Source organism: Odocoileus virginianus, chromosome 17, assembly GCF_023699985.2.
Source record: "Odocoileus virginianus isolate 20LAN1187 ecotype Illinois chromosome 17, Ovbor_1.2, whole genome shotgun sequence".
In the NCBI taxonomy this organism is placed as follows: Eukaryota; Metazoa; Chordata; class Mammalia; order Artiodactyla; family Cervidae; genus Odocoileus; species Odocoileus virginianus.
The window spans coordinates 44791955-44819758 of NC_069690.1; the positions used below are offsets into that span (position 1 = coordinate 44791955).

The 27804-nt window shown below is 47.3% G+C and overlaps 3 protein-coding genes across 6 annotated transcripts in view; 2 read left to right on the forward strand and 1 right to left on the reverse strand.

Annotated features, from left to right (window-relative positions):
* EFTUD2 (elongation factor Tu GTP binding domain containing 2) overlaps positions 1–7115 on the forward strand; it is a 37103-nt gene extending 29988 nt beyond the window's left edge. The window contains exons 17-28 of the mRNA XM_020873394.2: positions 631–742; positions 1379–1519; positions 2021–2122; positions 3073–3155; positions 3821–3907; positions 4133–4259; positions 4460–4547; positions 5166–5284; positions 5380–5474; positions 5919–6072; positions 6230–6337; positions 6666–7115. Coding sequence (XP_020729053.1) covers positions 631–742; positions 1379–1519; positions 2021–2122; positions 3073–3155; positions 3821–3907; positions 4133–4259; positions 4460–4547; positions 5166–5284; positions 5380–5474; positions 5919–6072; positions 6230–6337; positions 6666–6761 — 1312 coding nt within the window. The 3' untranslated portion in view covers positions 6762–7115. The remainder of the gene's footprint in view (positions 1–630; positions 743–1378; positions 1520–2020; positions 2123–3072; positions 3156–3820; positions 3908–4132; positions 4260–4459; positions 4548–5165; positions 5285–5379; positions 5475–5918; positions 6073–6229; positions 6338–6665) is intronic.
* Positions 7116–7486: 371 nt separating this feature from the next.
* Positions 7487–10062, reverse strand: HIGD1B (HIG1 hypoxia inducible domain family member 1B). 2 transcript variants are annotated; one of them, XM_020873395.2, is made up of 4 exons: positions 9961–10062; positions 9004–9154; positions 8250–8384; positions 7487–7622 (listed from the first exon to the last, which is right to left on the reverse strand). In XM_020873395.2, the coding sequence occupies exons 2-4, from the start codon at positions 9101–9103 to the stop codon at positions 7558–7560; spliced, it is 300 nt and encodes a 99-aa protein (XP_020729054.1). In that variant the 5' UTR covers positions 9104–9154; positions 9961–10062; the 3' UTR covers positions 7487–7557. The 2 variants fall into 2 exon arrangements, with proteins under 2 accessions (XP_020729054.1, XP_020729056.1); XM_020873397.2 differs by having other exon boundaries at positions 9004–9199.
* Positions 10063–18654: 8592 nt separating this feature from the next.
* Positions 18655–27804, forward strand: part of GJC1 (gap junction protein gamma 1) — a 31035-nt gene continuing 21885 nt past the window's right edge. The window contains exon 1 of one of the 3 annotated variants that reach the window (XM_020873445.2): positions 18655–19031. The gene's annotated coding sequence lies outside the window, so the exon portion shown is untranslated. Of the gene's footprint in view, positions 19032–19402; positions 19567–19884; positions 20124–27804 lie in introns of those variants that run through there. The other 2 variants (XM_020873446.2, XM_020873444.2) reach the window with 2 other exon arrangements.

The window sequence follows — 27804 nt, forward strand, 5'->3', positions numbered from 1 at the left end:
AACTTGGCATTATAGCTAGAAAGCAGAACGGAGCCTGGCCTGTTCCTAGGGTAGCTGCTGCATCTTGCCAACAGCCCCTTCCCCCACCCCCTCCAGATGTACCCCATTCTCTAGAAAATTTAGGGGGTTAGGGGGGCGACAGAGGATGAGATGGCTGGGTGTCATCACTGGCTCAATGGACATGAGTTTGAGCAAGCTCCAGGAGACAGTGAAGGACAGCAGTGCTGCAGTTCATGGAGTCTCAGTCAGACACAATGCCTGAACAGTAGGGGAGTTGCAGTATGCTCTGTGGTGGTTTTGGCTTCTCCTTACATTCCACCCGAGGCAGTGCTTTGCTTACTACACAGATCCAGCTTGAATTAGATTTGCCTGTGTTATGCTCATGAAGTACCTTGCCTTTTTTTTTTTTTTTTAATGGCACCTTCAGTTTGTAACTACACATAATGTGTGGCTATATGGTTGTTTAATCTCATCCCTCCCCTGGTAGAATGTATCTAGCTTTTTTGTTTTTTTTTTTTGCTGACTCTGCTCCTGGCTCAGTTTCTGGCACGGAGCTGGTGCTCAGTTAAGTTTTCTGGAATGAACACCCTGCTCCCAAGTTTCATTGCCACTTACTGGACACTGTTCCAGGTACCACATCGAAGTAAACCGTGTTCCTGCTGGCAACTGGGTCCTAATTGAAGGTGTTGATCAACCAATTGTGAAGACGGCGACCATAACTGAACCCCGAGGCAACGAAGAGGTAGAGTTTCTGAAAAGGCAACTGGGTTGGCTTAAGCTGGAGGATCACAGGGAGCCCCAGCACATGTGAACGACAAGCCGCAGAACTCGAGGGGGGCGTGAACCGGAGTCACTGCTGCTTCCTGCTGCCGGGCCTCAGCATGAACTCCACCTTCTAGATCCTGTCCCCCTGGATTCTCCTTGGACTCAGCTCCTAGGAAGTAGGAGGGGGGCACTCTCTTGCTTTTTTTAAAATATTTATATATTTGGCTGCATCAGGTTGTAGTTGCATGCAGGTTTCTTGTTGCAGCATGCAGGATCTTTTATTGTGGTGCATGGGCTTAGTTGCCCTGTGACATGTGGGATCTTAGTTCCCTGACCAGGGGTGGAACCCATGTCCCCTGCATCACAAGGTGTATTCTTAACCACTGGACCACCAGGGAAGTCCTGGAGGGGCTCTTTTTATTCTATGTCTCCTTTTTCTGCCAGCATACATGGGAAGACATGGCCCTGCAGGTTGCCTCCAAGCAGCGCCCTGGCTTCTGGTGGGGGTTATAGTTCACCCCCCAGCAGGCCCTCAGCTTCTCCCTGACCTCTGCACCATCTGCACCTGCTCAGGCCTGGTGTCCTCATGGCTCTGCTGTATTTTGGGTCTCAGGCTCAGATCTTCCGGCCCTTGAAGTTCAACACCACATCAGTTATCAAGATTGCCGTGGAGCCAGTCAATCCCTCTGAGCTGCCCAAGATGCTGGACGGCCTGCGCAAGGTCAACAAGAGCTACCCGTCCCTCACCACCAAGGTAGGCCCGAGGCCACAGCTGCTGCCTCGCCCCAAGAGCCCTGGCAGAAGGGTCTGCTGGTGCCACCGCTGCTTTGCATTCATCAGGTGACTCTGATGCCTAGAAATCACACTTTGAATTGATTTTCCAGAAGATATACAGGGAAGAGTGAGTCATTCTGATCCTGCCAACATACCTTTTAGAGGAGTTGGCCAGGGCTAAAGGGTTAGCTTATATCCACAGACACTAAATGTTTTTTCCTAAATGGCTGTGATGAGAATTCAGTCCATGACCTCACACCCAGTAGCGTTGTGCTCGGTGGTCCAGGTGTCTTGAGGACTGACTCGTAGGTCGCTGCTCCCCACTAATCCTTCCCAGAGGGAATGGAACCAACACAGTAGTGGCTTTTCCAATAGTGGGCTCAACACCTCCTCCCAGCTTCTAGCCTCGATTCTGTCTCTGTCTGCTGTGGCTGGCACAGGAGAGTCCAGCCTGTGACCCCCAGGGTTGTCGTGTTTTCAGGTGGAAGAGTCTGGCGAACATGTGATCCTGGGCACTGGGGAGCTCTACCTGGACTGCGTGATGCATGATTTGCGGAAGATGTACTCAGAGATCGACATCAAGGTGAAGCAGCTGTTGCTGTCTTGAGCGCCTGCTCGGCCAGGAGCTTGGCTCACAGCTCCAGGCTAATTGTTCAAGCAACCAAACCCGTGATTCCCTGGGAAGGTCCAAGGGGAGAGGGGTGCAGTACGGGAGGTGGTCTGTGTGGGAAAAGCAAGAACTTGCTCCCGGCATGGGAAGGATTTGAGATCTGGTTTGCCTTCTTCAGGGGGTGTTATTCTCAATGTCTGCGTTCAAAGCCAAGGCTCCCAAGCCGAGTTATTCTTGGTCTTTCTTTAAGAAAATAGTTGCATGACTAACCCATCTGTGCTGATCAGGGCTCAGCATGTATGGTTTCAAGGAGGGAGTGGGGACTGGCTCTTCTGGATTCCCGTGAAATCTTAATATAGCCTCTGAATTAAACTGCCTGTCACACAGCCTTGGTCTCCCAGTGGACACACTGCCTCCAAGGCTGTGGGGGGGTGCGAGTGAGTGCCCTCAAGTGCCCCTCTTAGCCAAGACTGGTGCTCTGAAAGACACCAGGTGTCCCGATAGGGGGACATGTGGGCGCTTCCAGGAGGAGCCATGCTGCCCAGGGTCATTGAAGATGGAATGGGCGCTCACCAGTCAGTCTCTCGAGCCAGTGCTGACAGACCCACAGGTGTCAGTGAATGCTGGTGGGACAGCTATACGGGTGTAGAAAGATACTTTGAGAGACTCTTAACTAAGGCCCTTATTTGATCCTCCACTTGCTGTTGGCTCAGGAACATGAATTATGCACTACGCTCAATTTTCCAGGCTTCTCCTCAAAGGTACAGACTTTTAGCCTGAGCCTGCTACGGTGCTTGTCACTAGTTCTGATCAGGACGGGTTCTCACAGAGATAGTATGAGGGGAGCCTTGCAGTCCCCTTTGGCAGAAGGTTGTCCTTCCAAGAAAGTGACACCTTGCCTGACAGTGTATGTTGTGTCTCAGGTGGCTGACCCTGTTGTCACGTTTTGTGAGACGGTGGTGGAAACGTCCTCCCTCAAGTGTTTCGCTGAAACTCCCAACAAGAAGTAAGTTGCAGGGGGACTTCCCTGGCGGTCTCGTGGTTAGGACTCCACACTTCCATGGCAGGGTGTACAAGTTCGATCCCTGGTCGGGGAACTAAGATCCTAGATGCCACGCAGCACAGCCAGAAATAAAAGCAGAAGAAGAACGCTGGGGGTCCTAGTGATCCTGGGACTCCCAGGTTCGCTCCCCTCCCCCTAAGCCCACCCTAGCCACAAGCACTGTGAAAATAGAGACCCTGAGTCTGGAGATGAGGGTGCTTCAAGTACCTGAGTTTTATCCCAGCCCTCACATCCCTTTTGCTTTTGTTCACAATGCTGTGGAATTATTTGCCTTAGTTTCTCCCAGGGTGAGTGTCTTAATGGCCACTTCTCCTCTCTGTGTAATGTGACTATCTTAAAATCTCCCCTAACAGCAACTCTGCTGTTTGACTGGTTAATACACTAATACTGCTTAAAGCTTTAAAATAGAACATTTCTCCCCAAGCCTTACTTTTTTTTAAAAGTGATGGATTCAAGTGAAAGAAGACAAGCCCCTTCTGCTCTGCTCTGCCCCCATGGCTTTCCCTGATGTCACTGCCTTCACTCCTTCCTCTGTCACCCTCTTCTTGGGGACGACCCTCCTGCTAGTCCTGCTGACCCTCCTCATTACCTGTTTCCTTTCTGACCAGGAACAAGATCACCATGATCGCTGAGCCCCTTGAGAAGGGCCTCGCAGAAGACATAGAGAACGAGGTGGTCCAGATCACATGGAACAGGTGAGAGCATGGTTCTGATTCCAGAGCCAAACAGCTTACCTGATGAGCCTCTAACGTGACACATCCCCCTCTCTGGGGAGTGATTTTGCCTCCCCCTTTTCACAGTTGTCCTGGGCAGAGTGTGGGTAGTTGAGGGCGCTGTTGCCCAGAAAGGCAGGATCCGTGGCCCGGGAACTGGCAGTCCCAGGCTGTCTGACACCATCATTCCCCTCCCTCCCTCTCCAGGAAGAAGCTGGGAGAGTTCTTTCAGACCAAGTACGACTGGGATCTGCTGGCTGCCCGTTCCATCTGGGCGTTCGGCCCCGATGCCACCGGCCCCAACATCCTGGTGGACGATACCCTGCCCTCGGAGGTATGGCCGGACTGCTGGGGCCCCTGCGGCCTTTGCTTATTAGCTCTGGAGTGGAAGAAACTCCAAAGCGTTCTTTTCCCAGAAGTACTGTGTGTCTTCTGGCAAAGAAAAGGATCCTTTTACTAGTGTGCTGACCTCCTCCTCCCGGTAAACTGGCTGTGGCCGGGGTCACTGCTGAGGGGCCCTCCCGTTCCCTGCAGGTGGACAAGGCTCTTCTCGGCTCGGTGAAGGACAGCATCGTTCAAGGTTTCCAGTGGGGAACCAGGGAGGGGCCCCTCTGTGATGAGTGTAAGTTGACCAGTGCCTCTGCCTTCTCCGCCCTGTCCTCTGGGCTGCTTGTATCCGGGTGTATCAGTCCGGGTGGGCTCATCTTTGGGACCTGGCAGGAGACACGACTTGGGACCCACAAGGCCGTCCCGTGTCCTGGGCCAGCTTCCTCTCGTCTCCTTCCCTGCCCTGATGGCACGGCTTGGTACATCCTAGAAATGGAAGTCATGTCTAAGTGGACATTTGTTCTTCGTTCCTGGAATGTGTTTGAGGACGGATATCAGCTGGATGGGATTGGAGTGGCTTATAGAACAGGACTGGACATAGTGGGGACAAATGTGCAATTCCTGAAACTTACTCTACACCCAAAAATAATCAAATATCTGGAAAAGAAACACAAACTTCTCGAGACACTTTATGTGGTCTAAGTGTGTCCTGAGACCAACACTGCAAACATCCGCCTACTCTCTGACCACCATATACACTGTTAGAATACACACCTGCAGGCTGATTCTGTACCACATCCCTTGTGGCTACAAAACAGCTTCGGTGCCGCAAGAGGCTCTTTGCTGCTCGGCCCCTGCACCCTTGACTAGCGCCAGACCCACTCCCTCGGCAGCTCCCCCTTTTCCTTTTCAGTGATTCGGAATGTCAAGTTTAAGATCCTGGATGCGGTGGTTGCCCAGGAGCCCCTGCACCGGGGCGGGGGCCAGATCATCCCCACAGCCCGGAGAGTCGTCTACTCGGCCTTTCTCATGGTGAGCGAGGGTGGCTGTTCTGACTGGGGGCCTTGAGACTGCTGTCCCCCAGCCCTGCCCAAGCTGAGGAGCCCTGTCTTCCCGCTCTGCTGCAGGCCACCCCTCGTCTGATGGAGCCCTACTACTTCGTCGAGGTCCAGGCCCCCGCAGATTGTGTCTCTGCTGTCTACACGGTCCTGGCCAGGCGCAGGTGAGCCGCCAGGCACCTGAGGAAGGGGGCGGCGAGTCTGAGTTCCAGTGAGAAGGAACTCAGAGGGACTGGCTTCCCACACCCTCCACTCCTGAGGCCGAGGTTTACAGAAGGAAGCAGGAAAGGAATGAGGCATCACCAGCCTCACTACACATCGTAGTTTGAGGTTTCTCCTCGGACCCCTCCTCAGAGAGCTCCCGGGGGATGTCAGTCAGTGGTGGGAGGGTCTGCAGGGCCTTGTCCTGTCAATCTTCCACTCTTGCCCACAGGTCGCTGCCCCTTTGACTTCAGCGGGGAGCTGTGGGGAGAGCCCAAGTTGTTTCCGCCCTCTGTGGGGCACTTGCGGTTATTCTTTTCTCTGATGGTCAACAGTTGGGGGTGCATTGCTTCTCTGCTTTTGGCCTCCACGGGGGTAGGAATTCAGCCTTTATTTTTCTGTCTCAGGGGACACGTGACTCAGGATGCACCCATCCCAGGCTCTCCTCTCTACACCATCAAAGCTTTCATCCCAGCCATTGACTCTTTCGGCTTTGAGACTGATCTGCGAACTCACACTCAGGGCCAGGCCTTTTCCTTGTCTGTCTTCCACCACTGGCAGGTAAGAAGATGGTGCAGGTTGGCCACTGTGGTCTCCCACCTCTGCAAGGCCGTCCCCTCTGACCTGCCCACCTCCAGGCCTCCAGGGGGATCACCAGCATCTGAGAGAAGCATCTTGCTTCTCGGCCTGGCAGCTCTGAAACCGCTTTGCCTTTCAGATTGTACCTGGTGACCCTCTGGACAAGAGCATTGTCATCCGCCCCTTGGAGCCACAGCCAGCTCCCCACCTGGCCCGAGAATTCATGATCAAAACCCGTCGTAGGAAGGTATGTGTCCTCAGGCTCATGGCCGTCCCTCCACGCCCAGGTGGTCTTGCCAGGAGCTGAATCGCTCTTTGTTTCTTGCTTTTGGACCCTCCTCCCAGAGACTGAGAGCATTTTACTGCACAATGTGGGGAGATGTGGTCTTCCCAGGCTTCAGGCACCCAGGCCTGGGGCCGCATGCCTGGGAAGGGAGAGCCTTCTCCTGCCCTGTGATGATACCCTAACAGCAGGACTCCCAAAATAGCTCAGCCAACACATCCCCCCCGCCCCCCCACCAAGCATAGCACAGTCACACAGGACTCATCTTTGCTTCTGCCCCCACTCTCTGCAGGGTCTCAGTGAGGATGTGAGCATCAGCAAGTTCTTCGATGATCCTATGTTGCTGGAGCTCGCCAAGCAGGATGTGGTGCTCAACTACCCCATGTGAGCGCCTGGCAGCTCCCACTCCGGGCCACACCCTGGACTTAAACCTGGGCCCTAGTGGGACTCAGACTCCACGTGGTCAGAGCATGTCTAGGGCTGCTGTGGCCATCCTCAACAAGCCCGGAGCCCCCAAGCCACCAGCCCAGAGGGAGGAACATTGGGCCTCCTGGTTCCTCCTATGGCCGCAGCCTGGCTCCATTGCCAGAGAACAGAGAGGAACTCAGGGTCCTGGAAGGAGAAGGGGCTGGAAGTGTTGAAGCCCGAGGGGCCCTGTCTTCAGGATTTACATGAAATCTTTTTTTTAGTAGGAGTTTGACCTTAGACGTGTTTTATAAGTGAACAGAACATTCTGACCTCTGCCTTGGTCTGTTCCTTTCATCCCCACTGCTCCACCCTCTTCCGTTCAGCGCAGGCTCATCCTGGCACTTGGGTTCTGGGTCTCTGTCATCTCCCACGAGGCCTCCCTGTCTCTGCTCCCAGCTGCAGCCTTCTTCCTGCCTGGTCCCCAGGGAGGAGCGCCTGCCTCTCCACTTGGTGTTCCCATGAGCACCGAGCCTCTTTACCGCCCCCACTTCCACTCCTGTGGGTGGCCCCTTAGGGGGCTGGGGAGTGGTTGGGTCTCTGGGGTCAGAGGTCTCCTCTGCCCCGGAAGGCTCTCCTTGCCCTGGAGCTGGGGCCCAGAGCCTTCCCTCGCTCTGCTGTCCACTGTGTGAAGAAGAGACCAGTGAGTTGCCTCAAACTCCTTTATTAGGTGCATACCCAGATTGACGAGGTCCAACCGCCTCGGGCCTGCAGGACTCCTACTTCCCCCTGGTATCCTGCGCGGTTCTCTTGATGTAGTCTCGGTACATCGTGTACACAGCACCTGTGTGAGGGAGAAGGGAAAGCACCCCATGACATCGCCCCTTCCACCCATCGCCTGGCTCTCCCGGGTGTCTGGGGGGGCGGCGGTGCTGAGACTATCTGTTCCCTTGAGAGTCCACCTCAGTGCTCATCTGTCCGCTCCAGGTCTCGACAGCTGCTGCAAACACTTGGCTGCACAGCCTGGGGAGACAAGCCATGTGACAGTTGACAAAGCCCTTGCACATGTATTGCCTGAGAAACCTCTCTGCAGGGAGGGAGGGAGGCAGACCCCGCTGGTTATTGTCATGTTGCACACGGAGACACAGTCTGAGAGAAAGGGACTTGGCCACTGTCACACGGCGGGGAAGTAGCACTCTGCCTTCTGATCCAGAGAGGAAGAGAAACTGCTCCATGTTCTCTCACCTCAGGAAAGACTCATGAAACAGACTATGTACCTTCCCCTGAACAGGGGAGAATAAACAGGAAACCCAGAAAATGTTTCCTTCTGAGGGCTTCACAGAGGCCTTGGTGTGGAGCCTGGTGTAGGGAACAGGGACTGAACTCTTGTCCTGTAACTGTCAGGGCTCACGGCCAGATTTTGCCTCATTGATTTTGCCCACATTGTCCCCCAACCCCCCCAGCTACTCACCCAACATGATCGCGCCCACCGCACAGGCCTGTGCCGCCACTCGGGTATGAATCAGGTGAATGGACATCTTGGTGGAACCACGAGCCTTCAGCCGGTAGATCCGGTATGCTGCCACCAGCAGGCAGCCTCCTAAACCTACGGAGGCAGAGAATTGTGATGCTTGGGCCTCAGTCACCAAGCACATCGCTCTCCTGAAGAGAGACACTCACTCGGCCAACTGGGCGTCTGGATAACCAGCTGCCTTCCTGCTGCTGCTTTGGGGTGGGGGGCACCTGAGGGGACTGGGGAGTGGTTGGTGGAGCAGGGGCTGTCTTTAGAACATTGAACTGTTCTCAATGATTTTTTCAAAGTGACTGCCTCCTTCCAATACCTCGGCCCCCTCCACCTCCCTGTACAAGTAGCCCATCATCATGACTCCCACCTCCCTGAGCTCTTCGCCAACCACTGCCAGCCCCATAGCTGTTATCTTCCCCTCCCAGGGAGCCCGAGGGGACCCCAGAGTGCTCCTGCCCATCCTGACACTGGTGTCAGCATCCCATGTGCTTGGTTGGCTGCCACCTCCACCCACCCAGACGGCCTTGTTTATTGTCAGATGTGTCACCTTTGCTCTTGATTCACTCCTCTTTTAGCTGTTGATTAGTCAGTGGGCAGGACCACTCGAGTTCAGGGCTTCATTCTTTGAAAGGACCAGGAGACACGTGCTCTCCAAGAGAAGGCCCCCTCCTCGCCCCCCATTCCTTCGCTTCCCACTCACCTATAGGCACCAGCGGAGACTCCCTCGTCTTCCTCAGGAGCTTCTCAGACACACTGTCCTCGCCCTCGGGTGGCGCCCACCAGCCTCTGTTAGCAGACATGATTCTGCACCCAGATGTTAGCAGCTGGGGCTCCTAGGCTTCAGCCCAGTCCTAGAAGGAGGCACCCGCAACAATAACTCCGGTTCTCAGTCTGGGCTGGGAAGGAGGAAGTTGCCTGCTGAGACCTCTCTCACCATGCCTGACATGGCTGTCCTGTCTCAGATGGCTGGACCGCTAGTGCTTTTTCTCCCATCTCTTCCTCTCAACATCCGCCTCTCCCCAGCTCATTCCAGCTTCACTGTTTTCTCTGCCTCCTCCTCTACCATCTGCGTCCCTACGGGTATGATCCTTGGGCCAAGGAAAGCAGCTGAAAAAATCCTCAGATGAGGGTGGGAGGAGCAGGCCTTTAACCTTGGGCCCCCCACGGGCCTTAAGTCTGTGATGGTTGTTCCCAAGTGAGGTGCAGAGGAAAACCTGGCCCTGGGCAGCCAGAGCCATCCCAGTGTTACAGCAATGGTGACCAGACCACCAGAGCCGGAGGTTGAAGTGATTAGACGTGGACTTGTGTATAGTTTCATGCAGATTTTGAACATTAATGTTAATGGAGCAAATTCTGGTCCCTGAGCTATTCTCTGTCTCCAGGTCCATCTCTTGCCAGGTTCTTTTCAGTTGCCAACCCCCTGCCTCCCTGTCCTGGGGACCCTTAACTGCTCTACTTGTAAACCCCTATAAATGTCTGCTCTCGTCACAAACTAGATGGAGTCCCAGACCGGGGATTCTGCCTGCTGGGTGCCTTCTAAGTCTAACCCCAAGACAAAAGTCCCTGCTTGAGATGACAACTTATCCCTAGTTGCCTCTCTCCTCCTGGAGAAGCAAGGACTACTGGCCCCACAGGTCCACAGCATGCCAGTGCTTACCCTAGGAGATGGCTAGAAAGTGGAGTGCAAGCAGTCCGGCTAAGGCTCAGCGTCTGCTGTTTTGAATTGGCCAAGAGCTGATGATGGAGCTGCCACTATGGGGTCAGGGACACAGTGTCCGGTTTTAAGGAGACTTTGAAGTCAGGAATGGAGAGGGGAGGAGATAGGTCAGGACATCAGTCTTAACCCCCCATCTGCTGAGTTCCAGGCTGGAGCTCCAAGCACTGTGCTCAGATGCTCACTCGTGTCTGACTCTTTTCGACTGGAGCCTGCCAGGCTCCTCTGTCCATGAATTTTCCAGGCATGAATACTGGAGTGGGGTGCCATTTCCTCCTCCAGGAGATCTTCACAACACCAGGGATCGAACCCTCGACTCAGATTTCCTGCTTTGGCAGACTGATTCTTTACCACTAGCGCCACCTTGTGAAACTCCAAGCACTGTAAAAGAATAAAAGATCAGACGGAGGGGATCGCCTATCTCAATTCAGTCTTTTAATCCTGTGGAGGTTCGTTGCTGGATCAGAGGTGGACTTGATTTGGAGAACTGAGATAGGAATACACCGGCAAAAATGGGCAGAGATCCTGAGTTTTCCCCCAAATTATATGGCCTCAGATACTCTTAAGAGGGCGACTTCCCTAGTGGTCCGGTGGCTAAAACTGCACACTCCCAATGCAGGGGGCCAGGGTTCAATCCCTGGTCAGGGAACTAAACCCCGAATGCTGCAACAAAGATTGAAGATCCTGCATGGCCCAACTTAGACCTGGCAGAGCTAAATAGTTATTTTAGAGCTTCCCTGGTGGCTCAGTGGTATAGAATCCGCCTGCTAATGCAGGAGACAAGGGTTCAGTCCCTGGTCAAGTAAGATCCCACATGCCACAACTACTGAGCCTGGGCTCCAGAACCTGGGAATCATAACTACTGAACCCGTGTGCTGCAACTACTGAAGTCCGAGTCCCCTCGGGCCTGTGCTCTGCAACAAGAGAAGACACCGCGATGAGAAACTCACGAGCCACAACCAGAGAAAAGCCCATGCGGCAGTGAAGACCCAGCACAGCCAAAAATTAATAAATGTTTTTAAAAAATACTCAAGAACAATGTGGGATGTAAATAAAATGCCTTAATTGTGGGAGACAGGCTGTCTGGTGTTGGTCTTGACCCCTCCAAAAATGTCTTCTGGACCCAGGAGATTTGTCCAAGAGTTTGAAACAGTTGTGACTTCCCTCACATCTCCAGAACACTTTCTGCTGCCTGTAGGCTGATACTTAGGTTACGGAGAGGACCATGGCCAGCATTAGCACCTATTCTGTTTCATGTATTCATATTCAGAATGTTCCACCATTCTACACAGTAAGTAGCAGCTTGTCCCTGGACCAGGAACTGAGCTTCTGAGGGGCTAAATGAGTTATCCAAGGGTACACAGTAAGGGCTTCCCAAGTGCCTCAGGTGTAAAAAATCCTCCCACCAATGCAGAAGCCACAGGAGACTAGGGTTCTATCCGGGTCGGGAAGATCCCTCAGAGGAGGAAATGGCTACCCGCTCCAGTATTCTTGCCAGGATAATCCCATGGACAGAGGAGCCTGGCGGGCTACAGTTCATGGGGTCACAAAGAGTCGGGTATAACTGAGCGACTAAGCATGCACACACACAGCTGGTGAATGTCATGATTTGAACCTGGGCCTGGCTGGCTCCAAAGAACCTTCTTGCTAAGAAATGGAGAAAGACCGGGTGCACTGCAGACTCCCATTCCATCCCAGGCCTTTGTTTCTCCCCCAGATTACTCTCTGTCCTAAAGCGACTTTTCAGCACTGGAAATGTGTCCAGCAGCTGAGGTCTCTCTTCTCTCCCCAGCCCTCACTGCTCCAGGGAGAGGCCCAGGGTCACAGTCGCTCCCCCGGGGCCTCCGCGTATCCCCAGCGTCCCTGGGAACTCTCCTCCCAGGCATTCACACACACTCCTGTGCTGCCTCTCCTGGTCCCAACGGTGGCTTGAATTCTCCAGAGATCAATGGTCTAGGCCAGAAGTGGGAGAGTGGAAATGTCTGGCAGAGACAGGGCAAGAATCAGGATCAACCCCGAGTACTTTAGAGAACAGGGGCCAAGTTAAGGAGAGCGAATTTCAACTTCTCCCTGTTGAGATAAGAGAAGGCAATGGCAAGACACTCCAGAACTCTTGCCTAGAAAAATCCCATGGACGGAGGAGCCTGGTAGGCTGCAGTCCATGGGGTCGCTAGGAGTTGAACATGACTGAGCGACTTCACTTTCATGCATTTGAGAAGGAAATGGCAACCCACTCCAGTGTTCTTGCCTGGAGAATCCCAGGGATGGGGGAGCCTGGTGGGCTGCTGTCTACGGGGTCACACAGAGTCGGACACGACTGAAGTGACTTAGCAGCAGCAGCGGCTGTTGAGATGACCTCCTAGCTGTCCAAAGGACTCTCAACTAAGATCCCACAAGCCTCGAGGTCAATATATAAATTAATAATTAATTAACAAAAAAGATGAAAAACCAAGGCTTGAGTTAAACATCTTGCTCAAGGTCATAGCAGGTGACAGCAAAAAGCATTAGACTTCTAACCATTTCTAAAATCAAAGCTAGAGACCACCTAAAAGGTGGAGAGAAAGTTTTGAAATAGAAGAAATAAAATTGCTTTTTATTTCAAAAACCTCTGAGGACACACAGTAACCAAAACTTCAAAGAACAGATTTCTGTAGAGTCCTGTTTTAGTAAACAGATAAGATAAAATTATGATACCGTTTTTGTTAATATGCCAAGTCTTTAATAATTACTTTGATTTAACCTTTCTACATTAGTAATTCGCTTAATAAACCTCTTTCTTCCAGATCAGGTCACACTAATATAAATTCTAATTTAGAGGGGTCTAATTGAATGATGCAGACAGACTTAATGGACACAGAGCGCAGGCCAGAGTCAGACATGGGGTCAACTGCTTAACTGACTGCTCTCTAAATACCTGGTCTTATACCACTCAACCTCTTTTGAGTCTATATCATCATCTGTAAAATGGAGGTAGCATCTACCCATAGGATGGATGTAAGGGTTAAATAGGGCTTTCCAGGTTGCTCAGTGGTAAAGAATCTGCCTGCCAGTGGGTTCAACCCCTGGGTCCAGAAGATCCCCTGGAGAAGGAAAATCACACGGACAGAGATTGGACCCCACGAGAGTGACTGACGAGCATACACTCGAGGGTTAAATAATATGATTGTTAGAATTCCCATCCCTGCTGCCTACTCCCTTTCTTCCAGAATGAGCAAGGTGGGGGGGGGGGGGGGGGGAATGGGTAGCAGGCTAGGGGGAGAAATGGAAAGTCCCTGACAACAGATGGGAAGCTTGCCATCTTCTGGGTGGTCCTGAATTCAGCACACTCGCATCCCTTGGCAACCCCGTCCTCCCTGTTGGAGGTGCTTCCCTGCCCTAACTGGAAGTTTCAGGTTTGTTCTCCTGATCGTGCTGGGGGAAGGGAATGGTTGGGGGAGGGGGACTTGGACTTGAGGCTGTACACAATCTAAAGACACAGCTGTGCTATATATAGCCTGAGGGAGCGGAGTGACAAGAGCGGGGGCAGCGAGGGACGTGCAGCTTTTGCCTTGAGCTAAGGAGTGCTGTGAGTGAGGGAGTGATGATGAATGAACTGGACAGGGAACAGAGAATGCCCTGAGTTGGGGTAGGAATGAGAAAGACCCAGGCTGAAGGGCTAGGGTAATTACAGGGGAGAAAACTTGAGGCCACGGAGTAGTGTCTAGAGGGCTTGAGGAGTAAAGAGAAGGTAGCAGGAACAGGCCAGGGCAGTGGAAGTTTCCAGATGAGATGGCTAGACTGAAGCAGCCTCTAGAAGGTACCCGGGGTGGGGAGGGTGGGACATCCCCTCTCTTTCTAAAAACAGGCACTGGTTCCAAGGACCTCGCAGCATTTGTTCAAGGACAGCCTCAAGAGCTACAGGCTTGGGCCAAGAAAGTGCCTTTGGTACTCACTAATCATTCTGGAAGAATAATCTCCTTGGAAGAAAAGCTATGACAAAGCTCAACAGCATTTTAAAAAGCAGAGACATCCCTTTGCTGACAAAGGTCCATATATTCAAAGTTATGGTTTTTCCAGTAGTCATGTATGGATGTGGATGTGAGAGTTGGCCCATAAGGACAGCTGAGCGCTGAAGAATTGATGCTTTTAAATTGTGCTGGAGAAGACTCTTGAGCATCCCTTGGACTTCAAGGAGATAAAACCAGTCTATCCTAAAGGAAACCAACCCTGAATATTCATTGGAAGGACTCATGCTGAAGCTGTAGCTCTAATACTTTGGCCTCCTGATGTGAAGAGCTGATTTACTGGAAAAGACCCTGATGCTGGAGAAGATTGAGGGCAGAAGGAGAAGGGGGTAACAGAGGATGAGATGGTTGGATGGTATCACTGACTCAATGGACATGAGTTTGAGCAAACTTTGGGAGACAGTGAAGGAAGGGAAGCCTGGCGTGCTGCAGTTCATGGGGTCACAAAGAGTTGGACATGACCCAGTGACTGAACAACAATAAGCATTCTGGAGAGACTACTCACATATTTTTAAAGATTCTAAGAGGGTGTGTTGTGGATAATGGTGATGGGAAGGCTGAATGAGAGTGTAGTGATAGAATAGAATCATGTATCATGAAGGAAGAATTCTGAGCTGTGGAAGTACTAACAAATGGATGGGCCGGAGGACTTGAAATGTTTTGCTAAAGTTCTGTGTTGGGTAAATTTTGAATACCCAAATTCCCCAAAGCACACTGTGAGAGGGGACTAATGTCTTGAGAGCCTACAAGATTTAGGTACTTCACATATTTAATCTTCACAACAGCCCCAACTGGTAGATATTGTTATCCCCACTTTACAGATGAGGAAATCAAGGCTGAGAGAGGTTAAGTAACAACCATATCATACCACAGGTAAATGGCTCTGCTATCCAACCAGTAATGATAATCACTATGGACCACCTTATGATGAAAATTTCACATATGACAATGTGGTTTCCCGTACATTTCATCACATTCTCACACCATCTTAGGCAAAAATCAGGCAGCACAGTGGTAAAGAGTCTGTGAGCCAATACAGGAAACACAGGAGACTCAGGTTCAATCCCTGGGTTTGGAAGATACTCTGGTGTAGGAAACGGCTAACCACTCCAGTACTCTTGCCTGGAAATTCCCATGAACAGAGGAGCCTGAGGGGCACTGTCCATGGGGTCTCAAAGAGTCGGACACAACTGAGTGCGTGAGTGCTTAGCAGATTAGAAATTAGATTAGAAATATGTGTAAATGGGGGGCTTTCCTGGTAGTCCAGTGGTTAAGACTCTGTGCTTCCAATGCAAGGCACGCAGGTTGGATACCAGGTCTGGAAACTAAGATTCCACATGCTAAGTGGCCAAAAAAAAAAAAAGAGAGAGAGAGAAAGGGGATACACATAAATGAATGTAAACAGCTGGGCAGGACAGACCTCTGAATCCAGAGCCTCCAGACATTCAAGGACTCTCACCAAGGCAGGGTAGATCAGCACACTGGGTTCTGGGCATGTTCAAAAGTCCCTGTCTGGGTGGTACCAGGGGAGTTCTCTTCATCTCCCATATCCTTCTCCCCACCCCCAACTCCTGAGCATATTTCACGCATCCTTCATTTGCAAGTAAATTGACCTTAACTTGAAATCCAGCATTAATACTCAAAAAACTGCTAGCTGGGCTCTGGGAAACACTGGTAAGGAGTCATCTTACTGTTTCTTTTATACTACTTGTATTACCCATTCAAAAAATTCTTTGACAAAAAAAAATTTGCTTTAAACAAAACCCCTCTGGCAGGAAGGAGTGGTATAATGTATGTCTCGGACAGGATTTAGCCACAGAACAACAACAACTACAGGTTAACTGAGACTTCTGGGGATTATAGCGGGGAGGGGGTTGTGATAGTAACATGCCCCCTCCCAATAGTAGAAGTAATCAACAGCTTCTTATTCAGCCAGTCTGTGGCAGGTAGGGCTTCCTATTGCCAACAGGGAGCTTTCCCAAATCCTACCTCTCTAGGCCTCTGGTCCCATCCCCCAGGACCGAAGAATGGGCTCTGAACCTACCAGCCAAGTGGAGACCCTGGAAAATGTGTAATGGAAATAATGACACACAGCAGCCTTCAAGTTGACCCTACAGTTCCCAAACCACAGAGCCCCAGGGTGACTCTCAAGTTCTCAAACTGGGTTTTGATCCTTTCCTGCCTGAGCCCCATGTGAATAAAAAGTGACGTGGTTCTCACAGCACCCGTCTCCCCTGCTCCCTGCCAGAGGCTGGAAACCAGACCCATTTCCCCATCATTTCCCGGTTAGAAACTTGAGGATTTTTTTTTTTCTCCTTCCCGCTGGTATCCTTTTTATGTTTCCTTCCCTCTGGTAACATTTTTATATTAGCCACAGTGGCAAGCCTTCCTTCACGCATTCACTCTGTATACAATTGCCAAGCACCTACTATGTGTTGGGCTGGGCTCTAGGAGCTGTGATATAGCTTCCCTACCTCCAGAGAGCTCATATTCTAGCAGTTGCCCTGATTCACTCAGACCCTGGTCAATGCCTGGACCGCTGGCTTAGGTTTCTGGCCTCAGCTCAGCTATAACTGGATTAAAGGATGTCTCTAGCTGGGAAGGTGATAGAGGAGAGGAAGGAGTCCTGACCAAGAGACAGAGTACTGACTACGTTTCTATTTTTTAAACTATCTGCAGGTAAAACAGCTTAGCTTCCTTGGGTTTCATTTCCATCTTTAAAAGGTTGCTCTAGGGAATTCCCTGGAGGTCCAGTGGTTAGAATTCAGAGCTTTCACTGCTGAGGGTGCAGGTTCAATCCCTAGTGGGGGAACTGAGATCTTAAAAGCAGCATGGCAAAAAAACAAAAACCAAACAAAAAACTGGTTGCTCTACCTGGATAGAGACAAGCTGCATGCTTGAGAGTAAGATAACAAATATAGGAAGTGTTTGGTTCTCAATCTCCATGAAGAACAGGTAATGCTAAAAGATGGAGAGGCTTCCCGGGCATGTCCATCCATGAATTTATAGAAAAAGAATACCTAATAAACATTTGAGTATATATACATACATACATACATACATACATATATATATATATATATATAATTTACATGTATAATACATAATATATATTTGTTTATATATATATATACTTACATAACCAAATGTCTTAAAAGGTTACTAATTGGTCTTAGCATACCATAGAAAAGTAAACTACCCTTATTGAAAGAGGACAGCTCAAATGTGGCAACTAAACTCACCTGAGTATCTTGTATTCAGCATTCAGATCAAGAAGAGAACAAGATCAGCCCCTCTCCCTCTGGTAACTATCCTTTCCCTAGGATAACCACTATCCTTACTTCCAACAGTACAAATTAGTTTTGCCTGTTTTTGAACTTCATATAAATGGAAAGTTTTGGGAAATTCATCTATCTTAAAGCTGCCTGTAGAGATTGTTCATTCTCATTGCTGTGTATTGTATGAATGTAACATTTTGTCTATCCTTGCTGTGGTTGATGGACATTTTGGGTAGTTTCCAGTTTCTTGGCTGTTACAAATAGTGCTGCCATGAATATTCTAGAACAAGTACTTTGTACATATTTCTGTGGAATTTCAGTAGAACTACAGATTCATAGTGCATTCCTAGGTTCAGCTTTAGCAGACATTCATTGCCAAATAGTTTTCCAAAGTGATTTGCACCAGTTTATACTTGTACTAGCAATTGTTGTTAGTTTTAATATTGTAGTCAGTTTTACAACAATGTTGTCTCCTGTGTTATCTGTACTTTATTCCTATTTTCACATATTTACAGGGTCTTCACACTTGTCATTTTAATTTTTAAATATGTTTATTTATTTATTTAGCTGCACCGGGTCTCAGTTGCAGCATGCGGGATCTTTACTTGCAACATGCAGGATAATTTTAGTTGTGGCATGCAAATTCTTAGTGGCGGCATGTGGGATCTAGTTCTCTGAGCCACGATGGAACCTGGGTTCCCTGAATTGGGAGCACAGTCTTAGCCACTGGACCACCAGGGAAGTCCCCACTCTTGTAATTTTAAATACATTTGTAGAGAAGTAACAGAGACAGTGGGGAGGGCATGTGGCTCTCAGGACAAGGCAAGTATAGGGGGAAGATAATTTAAATACCGAGGCCAAGCAGCTAATTGAAAATTATTCAAGCTGCTGAGTGGAGAGGAGCTTGAGCCTGGTGGACAGACGCTACTCAGAAGTAACTGCCAGGAGAAAACAGAGGCTCAGAGTGAGTAAAACTTTTGACTTTTTAGAGAGAAGCCAGAAAGACAGATTTTTAAAATTTGGCAACTAATTGACAATTTTGGAAAACGTTCTATAGGCCAAACAAAACATCTGTCAGTGGGCCAGATGTTCAGCCCTCAAGTTTGTTTTCAACCTCTCGACTGGCCACAAGGGCTTGGCTTTCCGTCGGCGGGGGGGTGGGGGGTGGGGGGAAGTGTTTTATCTACACCAAGTCATCTCACTGGTTAAGAGTTTAATTTCCTCTGTGATCAAAAGGGTAAAATAAAAACCCATTCTTCTGTACGGTGATGGTCAATAAGATAATTTAGGAGCACGTTACAAAGTAAAGTACTCCCCCATCTCCTGAGTTCGACTTCCATTGTTATGCAGGTACCTCTCCACTTAAAGCAGTTGAGGAGTTTTCATAATCCTACGGTGCAGTTCAAGGTTCGAGTTACCTACTCATACAAGTTTTTAGAAAGTCCTTTGAAAATGGGATCCTGCTGGGATGCAGAGGGTTAAGAGGAAATGGCCTATTAGGGTCTTGCTAATTCGAGAAGTCCAGGACCTCAAAAGTATCTAGAACAGTAAGAGCCAAGCCTCGAAAGAATGAACGACCAGTAACCCGACGAAGGCCAGTAGGATCTTCGAGTAACTGCAGAGCAGAACCTAGAACCGGGAATTAGCGTCCGGTGTTACATCCCCTGGCCTTGGCCGAGGGCAGCACAGAAGACAACTCCGGGGCTCATTTGGACCAACCCAGGATACCCAGGTAAGGCGTGTCTTCAGGGCGCCGTTTAGATGCCCGCTCGAAGTGAGGCGCGGCCGGCCGGGAGCCGGCCCGAGAAGCAAGCTGGAGGAATGACCTGCCCCGGAGGCGAAGTCTGCGCCCACCCGGGGTCTAGATTTCTAGATGGTGGGTCGCTCCTACACGTGCCGCGTCCGGGACCGCTGGGGAGCGCGCAGACCCGACCGCAGAAAGTTGAACACTCGCGCGGCCGCCCGCGCGCTCTGGGCGCCCCCTCCCATCCCAGCGCCGCTAGCCTCTCGCCCCCCGCTCCCAGGCCGCGGCGGGACGCCCCCGCCCCCATCGCGGCGCGCAGTGCGCAGGCGCCTCCCCGTGGCTCCGGGCGGCGGGAGCGGCTTCGGCCTCGGCCGGAGACTGAGGCGAAGGCGGCGGCGAAAGAGGTGGAGGAGAGAAGACGGTGGCGGCGAAGGCGATGGCGACGCGGGGCACATGAGGCGGCGGCCGGCGGGACGGGCCGAGGCCCGGCGGAGGAGGCGGCTCCGGGGGACCCCGCCGGCCGGTGAGGGGCGGCCGTAGGGCCGGCTGAGAGGCAGCGGGCCAGGGGCGGGGCCCGAAGGGAGGCGGGAGAACTTGTGAGGAGGCTGGAGAGGGGTCTGGGGCCCAGCGGAGAGTGCGGCGGGGGGCGAGGGGAGGGAGAGGACGCCACCCAGGGCTTCCCGCCGAGCCCTGAGGGGGCGTCGCGACCGGCTGTCCGCCGCTGCCCCCGGCGCGCCCTCCCCCTTTGTCCCCAGGCGCGCGGTTCCCAAATTGGGAGGGAAAACGGCTCGGGGGTGGGCCCTGGCCGTGGCGGTCGCGCCGGGTGGGCGGGGAGCCCGGAGGACCTGGGCGCGCACTTCAGCGGTGCTCGCAACTCCTCGGGCGGTTAGGGGCGCAGGGCCGAGCCGGGGCGCTTCGCTGGCTGGTCTTTGTCTCCGGATGCTCGGCCCTTGACATCTCTCCGGGCGGCGTGCCGTTCGTCTGGCTCTTTCCTCGAACATCCCTGCCGGGACTCCTGTCTCCGTAAATGTTTGAGAGATGTAGTTCGCGGGCTTGGAAGTGAGGGGACCGGGGAATATGGTAATCGCCTCTCGGTTAACACGTTTTTGTTTTGTTTTGTTTTTTTAAACTTAAAATGATTTTTTCCCCCCGCTTGATGAAACTTTGAACGACCGGTATGTTGTGTTTGTTTTTTTCCCCCGCTTTCTGTCTCCAGATTCAAAATTACGGGAAGGCGCTAACGCTGTGATTGTGGCCAGTTGTGTGGTTGGAGGCTGCTGTTGGAGCTTTGAGTTGAAAAGATTTACGTGATTGTGTGGTTTAGAATTGTTTGTTCTTTTTTCTTTTTGGCGACTGTTTCTAAGATTGGGATTACTTTTTCTTTGGGAAATGGGCGGATTTGATTTACCATTTGAAGGAAGTTTGTTCATTGAGAACCTGCAGTAGTACAGATTTCATTGTGCTCGCGCTTTACTTTGTTAGCATCAAGACTACTTTGTGGGATCGAATAAATCAAGGTACAATAAGTTCTGGATAAGCGTTATCTTGTATGCCTGATTAGTCTAAAAATTATCATACGTTCGTGTTGTATACACTTTTCAGTGAATATATGTGAAAGTGTTGTAGAAATCAAACTGTATATGTGAAAAGGATTTTAATTCCCTTATCAACGGAGTACATTAACATCTGTAGGAAAAAAAGACGATGTAATTTAGGAATCAAATCCTGTACCCCCAAAGAGGGCTTTAGGTATCATTCAGAATAAGAACGCAGAAAAAGAAAACTTAACTCTTGAGCTCCTGACTAAAAGTATGTGAATTGTGATTATGTTTGCTTCGTTTGTGTGTGTTTATTTTTTGGATTTTGCCATAGTTTTGTGTATTGCAGTTGCTTTGGATTCCCTAAGTGCTGTGTAATGGCAGAATTAAAGAAACGTGAACTAAGTCTTCTGGGTAAAAGGTAAAAAGTTCTGGTAAACAAGTCTGTGTCTTAGTTTTCACCAGATCATTATGAGCCGAGTGTTGTAGGAAAAGGACATTTTGAAGAGAATATATGGTAGTTATATGAAATTCTTCTTTTATTATTTGTCCTGATTTGTAAAGAATGGTTTGATACTATTTACTAATAAACTGTTGTGTCCTTTTCCCAAGCATTTCAAACATCCTTTCCAAATGTCAGTGTTCTTAACTTTAGGTTGTGTGACTTCTGGTTTTCTTTTTTTATTTATTTAGCTGCACTAGATCTTCCTTGCAGTATGTGGGATCTAGTTCCCTGAGCAGGTATCTAACCCAGGCCCCCCTTGTTGGGAGCTCAGAGTCTTAGCCACTGGACCACCAGGGAAGTCCCTTAAATTGGTTTTCTTCTTGTGCTAGCAGCCACAACGCTCTTAAAAAGGAGCGAAGGACTGACTTTCTATTCAGTCCATGAAGGTAGAATTGAGTTTCAGCCTTTAATTGAAAAGGTTTAAGAAGTTAACATATTTTTTAGCATAATAATCTTATTTATAAATGCTGCTGTCCCTTACTAATTTTTATTATTTCATATCTGTATAAATTAGCCAAGTGAAAGGATTCTGGGTAGGTCTCTGATTAGCTACTCCTTTCCTCACCGCCACCTTCAGGATTCACCTATCAATTCATTAATTGGGATCTTAGACTACAAAGTAGATAATTAAAATTCAGAGCATCTTTTTCTCAATAAATACCTAGTTCCATGATTTTATTCAGTGCAAAGTGAGGAGTTCCAAAAAAGTTGAAACTTTTTTAAAGTTCACATTTCAAAGTAAATGAAGTGTTTTCTTTTGTATTTTGTTTTTTAAAATATTAATTAGTTGAGTGCAGGTGGAAGTATCGTTACTTATTTCTGAACTTTTTTGTGGCATAGAAGTATGTGTGGCTCCTATCCAAAATACCTAGCAAAAATTTAGGCAAAGATAGGATGGAGTTACTTTTTTTTTTTCTTTTGGGGACCATTTCTTTGAGAGTACATGTAAGATAGGTTTTAGCCGATACCATTAACCTCAAACTTAGACATAGAAAACAGTTTTGAGCTGTTAATATCAGCAAAGTGTCAGCATTTGTTGTTCAAGCATATTACTGCAGCTGATAAATTTAGTTTATGTGGAAGTAAGGACCTATTTGGTTAAGTCTGAGCACTGCTATTTTCTACAGCTGTCAGGAATGAATGACCAGTCATCCTGGCTGGCATATGGTAGAGAACACTTGGGTTTATCATTCAGGTCAATAAAGTGATGCCCAGTGAGGTTTTTTTTTTCCCCTAAAGACAAGGATGAGATCTTTGTTTCTGTAGAATGAGTAGAACTCTTAGTTAAAGCCTGTTCTGTAAGGCTATATTGCTGTGACACTAGCAGAATTTGGACAAAAGTGTTCTGGTGCCCATTTATTTAGTGAAGTTCTCTTCAGTTGTGTACCTATGGTAAGCACTGAACTAGATGCTGAAGATTCAAAGATGAATGTTGTGTGGATTTTGCTCTCAAAATGCTTAGAGTTTAACATACTAAAAAGGTTTAGCAATCTGGAAATTATGTAAAATCTTTGAAACAAAAAAATGTATAGGATTTCAGAGGTTTTGTTTTTTCTCTATAGAGATGGAATCAACTTCACATCCTATTTTCATCTAAATTGTAGTTAAGTCTCAAATAGTCATAAATATTTTCAGCTACATCTTTGAGGGATTTATCAGGTTTGATGGAATTTATTGTTACTTAACCAAGTTACAGCATTCTTTTTGGGAATGTTCAGAGTGAAGTGGGTCTGGCCTCTCTTGTATATTTTTAGGGAATTCCCCTGCACTCATTCTTGGACCTTAGATTCCTAATTGCCCATCTAGAGTAGGTATTTATTTGGATTTGAAAATTTTCTTCCTGAAATAGTTTCTTCTCTTAGTTCTAATTTTCCTTCTCTGCTGTCTGGCTATTCCTTCAGGTTTCCTGCACCCCCACCCAGATCTTTAATTGATGGTCTCTTTCAAGCAAGTCTTGGTCCTTAGTCTGCCTCCCTTCTCTAATCTTAACCATTCTATGCCTTCAGTTACCACATACATTTTTTTTAATAGTTATTTATTTTTATTTATTTGGCTGTGCCAAGTCTTAGTTGTGGCACGCAGAATCTTTTAGCTGCGGCATGGGAAACTCTTAATTATAGCATGTGGGATCTAGTTCCCTGACCAGGGATCAAACCTGGGCCCCCTGCATGGGGAGTGTGGAATCTTAGCCACTGGACCACCAGGGAAGTCCCACCATATATTTTTAATACAACCAATTTTTTATCTATAGTTCAGACCCCTTTTCTGATCCCAGCTGTCTGCTCAGTCAGCATCTCCACTTAGTTTGAATTGAGTTGCCCAGAGTGAACTTTTGATCTTGGTTCCAAACCTACACCTTCTTCACTGTACCCTGTTTCATTAAGTGGCTCTGTCAACAACTTACTGAAGCCAGATTCTTGCAGTTTTCTTTCCACCTCTAATTTCCCCATCCTAGCCTTGACCATCTTTTCCTAAGATAATTATTATAGTCAATTTTAAATGGTCTTTCCTTGTTTTTTCACTCCTGTTTAAAAAAGTAAAAAATACAGTATTACCAGTATAGTTGAAGTCTTCTGTTTCCTTACCTGATTGTACCTCCTCTCCCCTGACAACCGCTGTTGTAGGCCTCCTAACCAGAGGTAATCACCAACCTGAATTTATTATTCTCTTGTGTTTCTTCATACTTTTACTATGTATGTATATACTCCTAAGCAGTATACTCTCATCTACTCCTCTCACATCAGCTAAAATTGTCTTTAGAAAGCAAATATAATCAAGTCACTTATCTGAAAACTTCTGTTGTTCTCCCTTTAAAACCTTCAGTCTTCATTTTTAACAGGGTATGATCCAGCCTTGCTACTTCAGCATCATTTATTTTTACTTGCTTTCTTGTAGTGTATGGTCTAGCTATACAGATCTTTTTTCCCCCCATTCACTGAAGGTTCAGAGCTCACCCAACAGCCTTTCTACATGCTGTAGCTAATCTCTCTGCCTGGAAGGCAGCTCTTCATTCTTCGAACTTGCTTAAATATCACTTCTGCAGAAAAACTTTCACTGTGTGCTGTGCTGTGCTTAGTCGCTCAGTCATGTCCGACTCTGCGACCCCATGGACTGTAGCCCTCCAGGCTCCTCTGTCCATGGGGATTCTCCAGACAAGAATACTGGAGTGGATTGCCATGCCCTCCTCCAGGCGATCTTCCCAACCCAGGGATCGAACCCAGGTCTCCCGCATTGCAGGTGGATTCTTTACAGTCTGAATCACCAGGGAAGCCCATATTAGATTAGGACTGTTTTATAGCATCTTACACTTCCCTTCTGTAGGACAGATCACAATTTTAATTAGTTTAATTATTTGTATAGTACCTATTTCATCATTAGACTATACTTTTTTTTGTCATGCCTCCTGGCTTGAGGGATTTTAGTTCCTTGACCAGGAATTGAACTCAGGCCCCAGCAGTAAAAGTTCAGAGTCCTAACCACTGGACTGCCAGGGGGTTCCTAGACTATACTTTATGTGCCATAAAGTCAAGAGAAATGTCTGTCTTGGATGGCCGGTATCCCTAGCACCTAGCTCATAGTTCATTTATGTGCTCAACAGTTATTTGGATGTTTACTGACTTCTTTTTTATTTGTAGTTACTGGTGGTAATGAAATAAGTTCTGTCAGAGTTTTTGTTCTAACTAGAAATCTTATTTATTTATTTATTTTTTTTTTGCATTTTTGGTCTTATATGCCAATACAGTGCTAGGTTTTTAGTAAATACCTACTGTATCCATGAGCTGATCAGTCTTAAGTGGTTTTAATAAACCAAAATACTATCACCTATGATGTAGTATACATAGTGGAGACTCTTGCCTCACAGGAAGATAATCACAGCTAGACTTAGGCAGGTTGTCAGATGGAATAAAGAAATTGAAGATTAGTTTTTTCTTTTTTTTTTAAACATATTTTATTTATTTATTTGACTGTACCAGGTCTTAGTTGCAGCATGCAAGATCTTTAGTTGCAGCACTCGAAATCTAGTTCCCTCACCAGGGATGTAACCCGGCGCTTTGTGTTGGGAACTCAGAGTCGCAGCCACTGGGACCACCAGGGAAGTCCTGAGATTAGTCTTGTTTTTGTTTTTTTACATAGTTTATCTATGTAAAAAGTTCTGATTTTAATTTCTTCCCGTTTGCTGGACCAAGACTCAGTATAAATAGTGTCCTAAGAAAGATAAGAATCACATGTTATGTGATTATACATTAAGGCTGGCACTGATAGTTTCATACTTGAGTATTTCACTTCACTGAATTAAAAAAAATTTTTTAATAGGTAATTACATAGTACAAAATCAAAGGTGTGAGAGGATTTACAGTGAAAAACAAACCTTCCTCTGTTCTCTTCTCAGGTACTCAGATTTCTTCTTTCTGCTGAAGCGATTACTGTTCGCTTTTTTGTGTGTGTGAATTCTTTCAGAGATATCCATACACTCAGTATCCCCCCCAAGTAGCATACTCTACACACTGTTCTATATCCTGCATTTTTCACTCATATATCTTAGTTTGTTTCTTATTGTTACCGATATAGCTGACTTTTTTTTTTTCATTACTAGATGTGCTGTAATTTGTTTATGGAGTCTCTTACTGATAGCCTTTACATTGTTTCCAGCCCGTTACCAACAGTAGTGCAGTGAATATTCTTGTGCAATATTTTGTATATCCGAACATTTCATTAGATAAATGTTGAGCACTGGAATTGCTTGCTGGATCAGAAAGTATGTGCATTTTCAATTTTGATGGATATTCCACTTTGTCTTTTACAGAAGCTTACCGTTTTACCTCACTTCTCGTAAAGCACAAAGAATGCCTATTTATGGGCTTCTCTGGTGACTCAGTCGGTAAAGAATCTGTGTACAATTCAGGACACCTGGGTTCGATCCCTGGGTTGGGAAGATCCCCTGGAGGAGGGCATGGCAACCCATTGCAGTATTCTTGCCTGCAGAATCCCCACGGACAGAGGAACCTGGCGGGCTACAGTCCATGGGGTGACAAAGAGTCAGACACGACTGAGCCACTAAGCGTGCATACACCTTATCAGTGATCTGTTATCAATTTAAAATTTTTTTCCAATTGGACAAGTGAAAAGTAGTATATTGGTACAGTTTTAATTGTAAATCCTAATTACAAGGGATATTGAATATCTTTTCATGCCATATTATTAAAAGCCATTTACATTTCTTTTTCTGAGAATTGTCTCTTCATTGCAGATATTTTTTTTTAATTCAAGTGTTGTTGATTTACAATGTTGTGCTAGTTTCTAGTGTACAGCAAAGTGATTCAGATATATATATTTATGTGTGTTCTTTTTCAGATACTTTTCCGTTATGGTTTATCATAGGATATTGAATATAGTTCCTTGTGCTGTACAGTAGGACATTGCTGTTTATCTGTTTTATATATAGTAGTTAGTCTCTGCTAATCTGAAACTCCTAATTTGTCTCCCCTCCCTTTTCCCCTTCGGTAAGCATAAGTTTGTTTTCTGTATCTGCATTGCATATTTCTATTGAGGTTGTTTTTTTTTTTTTTTTAAATCTGTTGGAGCTCTTTATGTGTTAGAGAACTTAGCCTTTTCTTTTAAGAATTGCAAATAATTTTAAACATTTAGTGTATCTTTTGAGTTCTGTATAGTGTTTTCTAGCTTTCTAGAATTTATATTTAATATTAAATTTGTCAATTCTTTCATTTGATGTCTAAGTTGTTTCATTTTAGAAAAGTCTTTACTAAGCTTATTAAGAAAAAATGTTCATTTCATCTAGCTTATCGCTTTGCTTTTAATTTGAAATCTTTTATCTATTTGGAACCTAAAGATTAAACTTTTATGTTTAATTTTTTCTAGATAGCTACCCATAGTAGTTCAATATCATTTATTGAATGTTCCATCCTTTTCCTGTTTGAAATGCCACCTGTATCATACATTTTCTCAGATGTATTTAGGTCTTCTGAGCTTTATTCTGTTCCAGTCTTCTAATCATTTTGCCAATTCCACTTTACGTTATTATAACTTCATAATATGTATCTAGAGAAGCTTGTGTGCCCTTGTTTCTCTTTCTGAAACTTCCCAACCATTCTTACTATTACTATGAGTTTTGTAACATTTTTGCATGCCAAGCAAACATTTAATAGAATTCATAATGGACACTGGAACGTTTTTGGTGGCTGTTTTAATAATCATTTTCTCAAATAAAGGTAGCTCCAATTATTCAGTATCAGACACTCACAACCAGCAGGTAGCAATGGCACAGTGCCAACAACTGCGTTTCAAGGAAGTATTGAGGATGTTAATTTTCTATGTTGCTTCTGGACCACTTTAGAGTGCATCTCTAAAGAAATGAGAAGAGCAGCATTATGATACTAACTGCTATATAAGATACGTCAGAGAACTAATAACTTTTGATATATTCTTACAAATTAAGAATTACCCTGTTGTCTCATCATCCAATATTTTGCTCTAGGGTGAAATTTTATATAAGTTCTTTCCTGGATCCCTTTATGCAGGAGTGGTGTAGTAATTGTATCAACGATTCTATGAGATAGTTAACTTTTCTGTGATATATTCATTATTTAATTATGTCCTTATGAATGTAAAATATGTATGTATGCAAATATTATGAAATTTGTACCCTGACCTATTTTTTAAATTTCTCTTGGGGCTTTTGTTGCATACGAAAGCTTTGCCA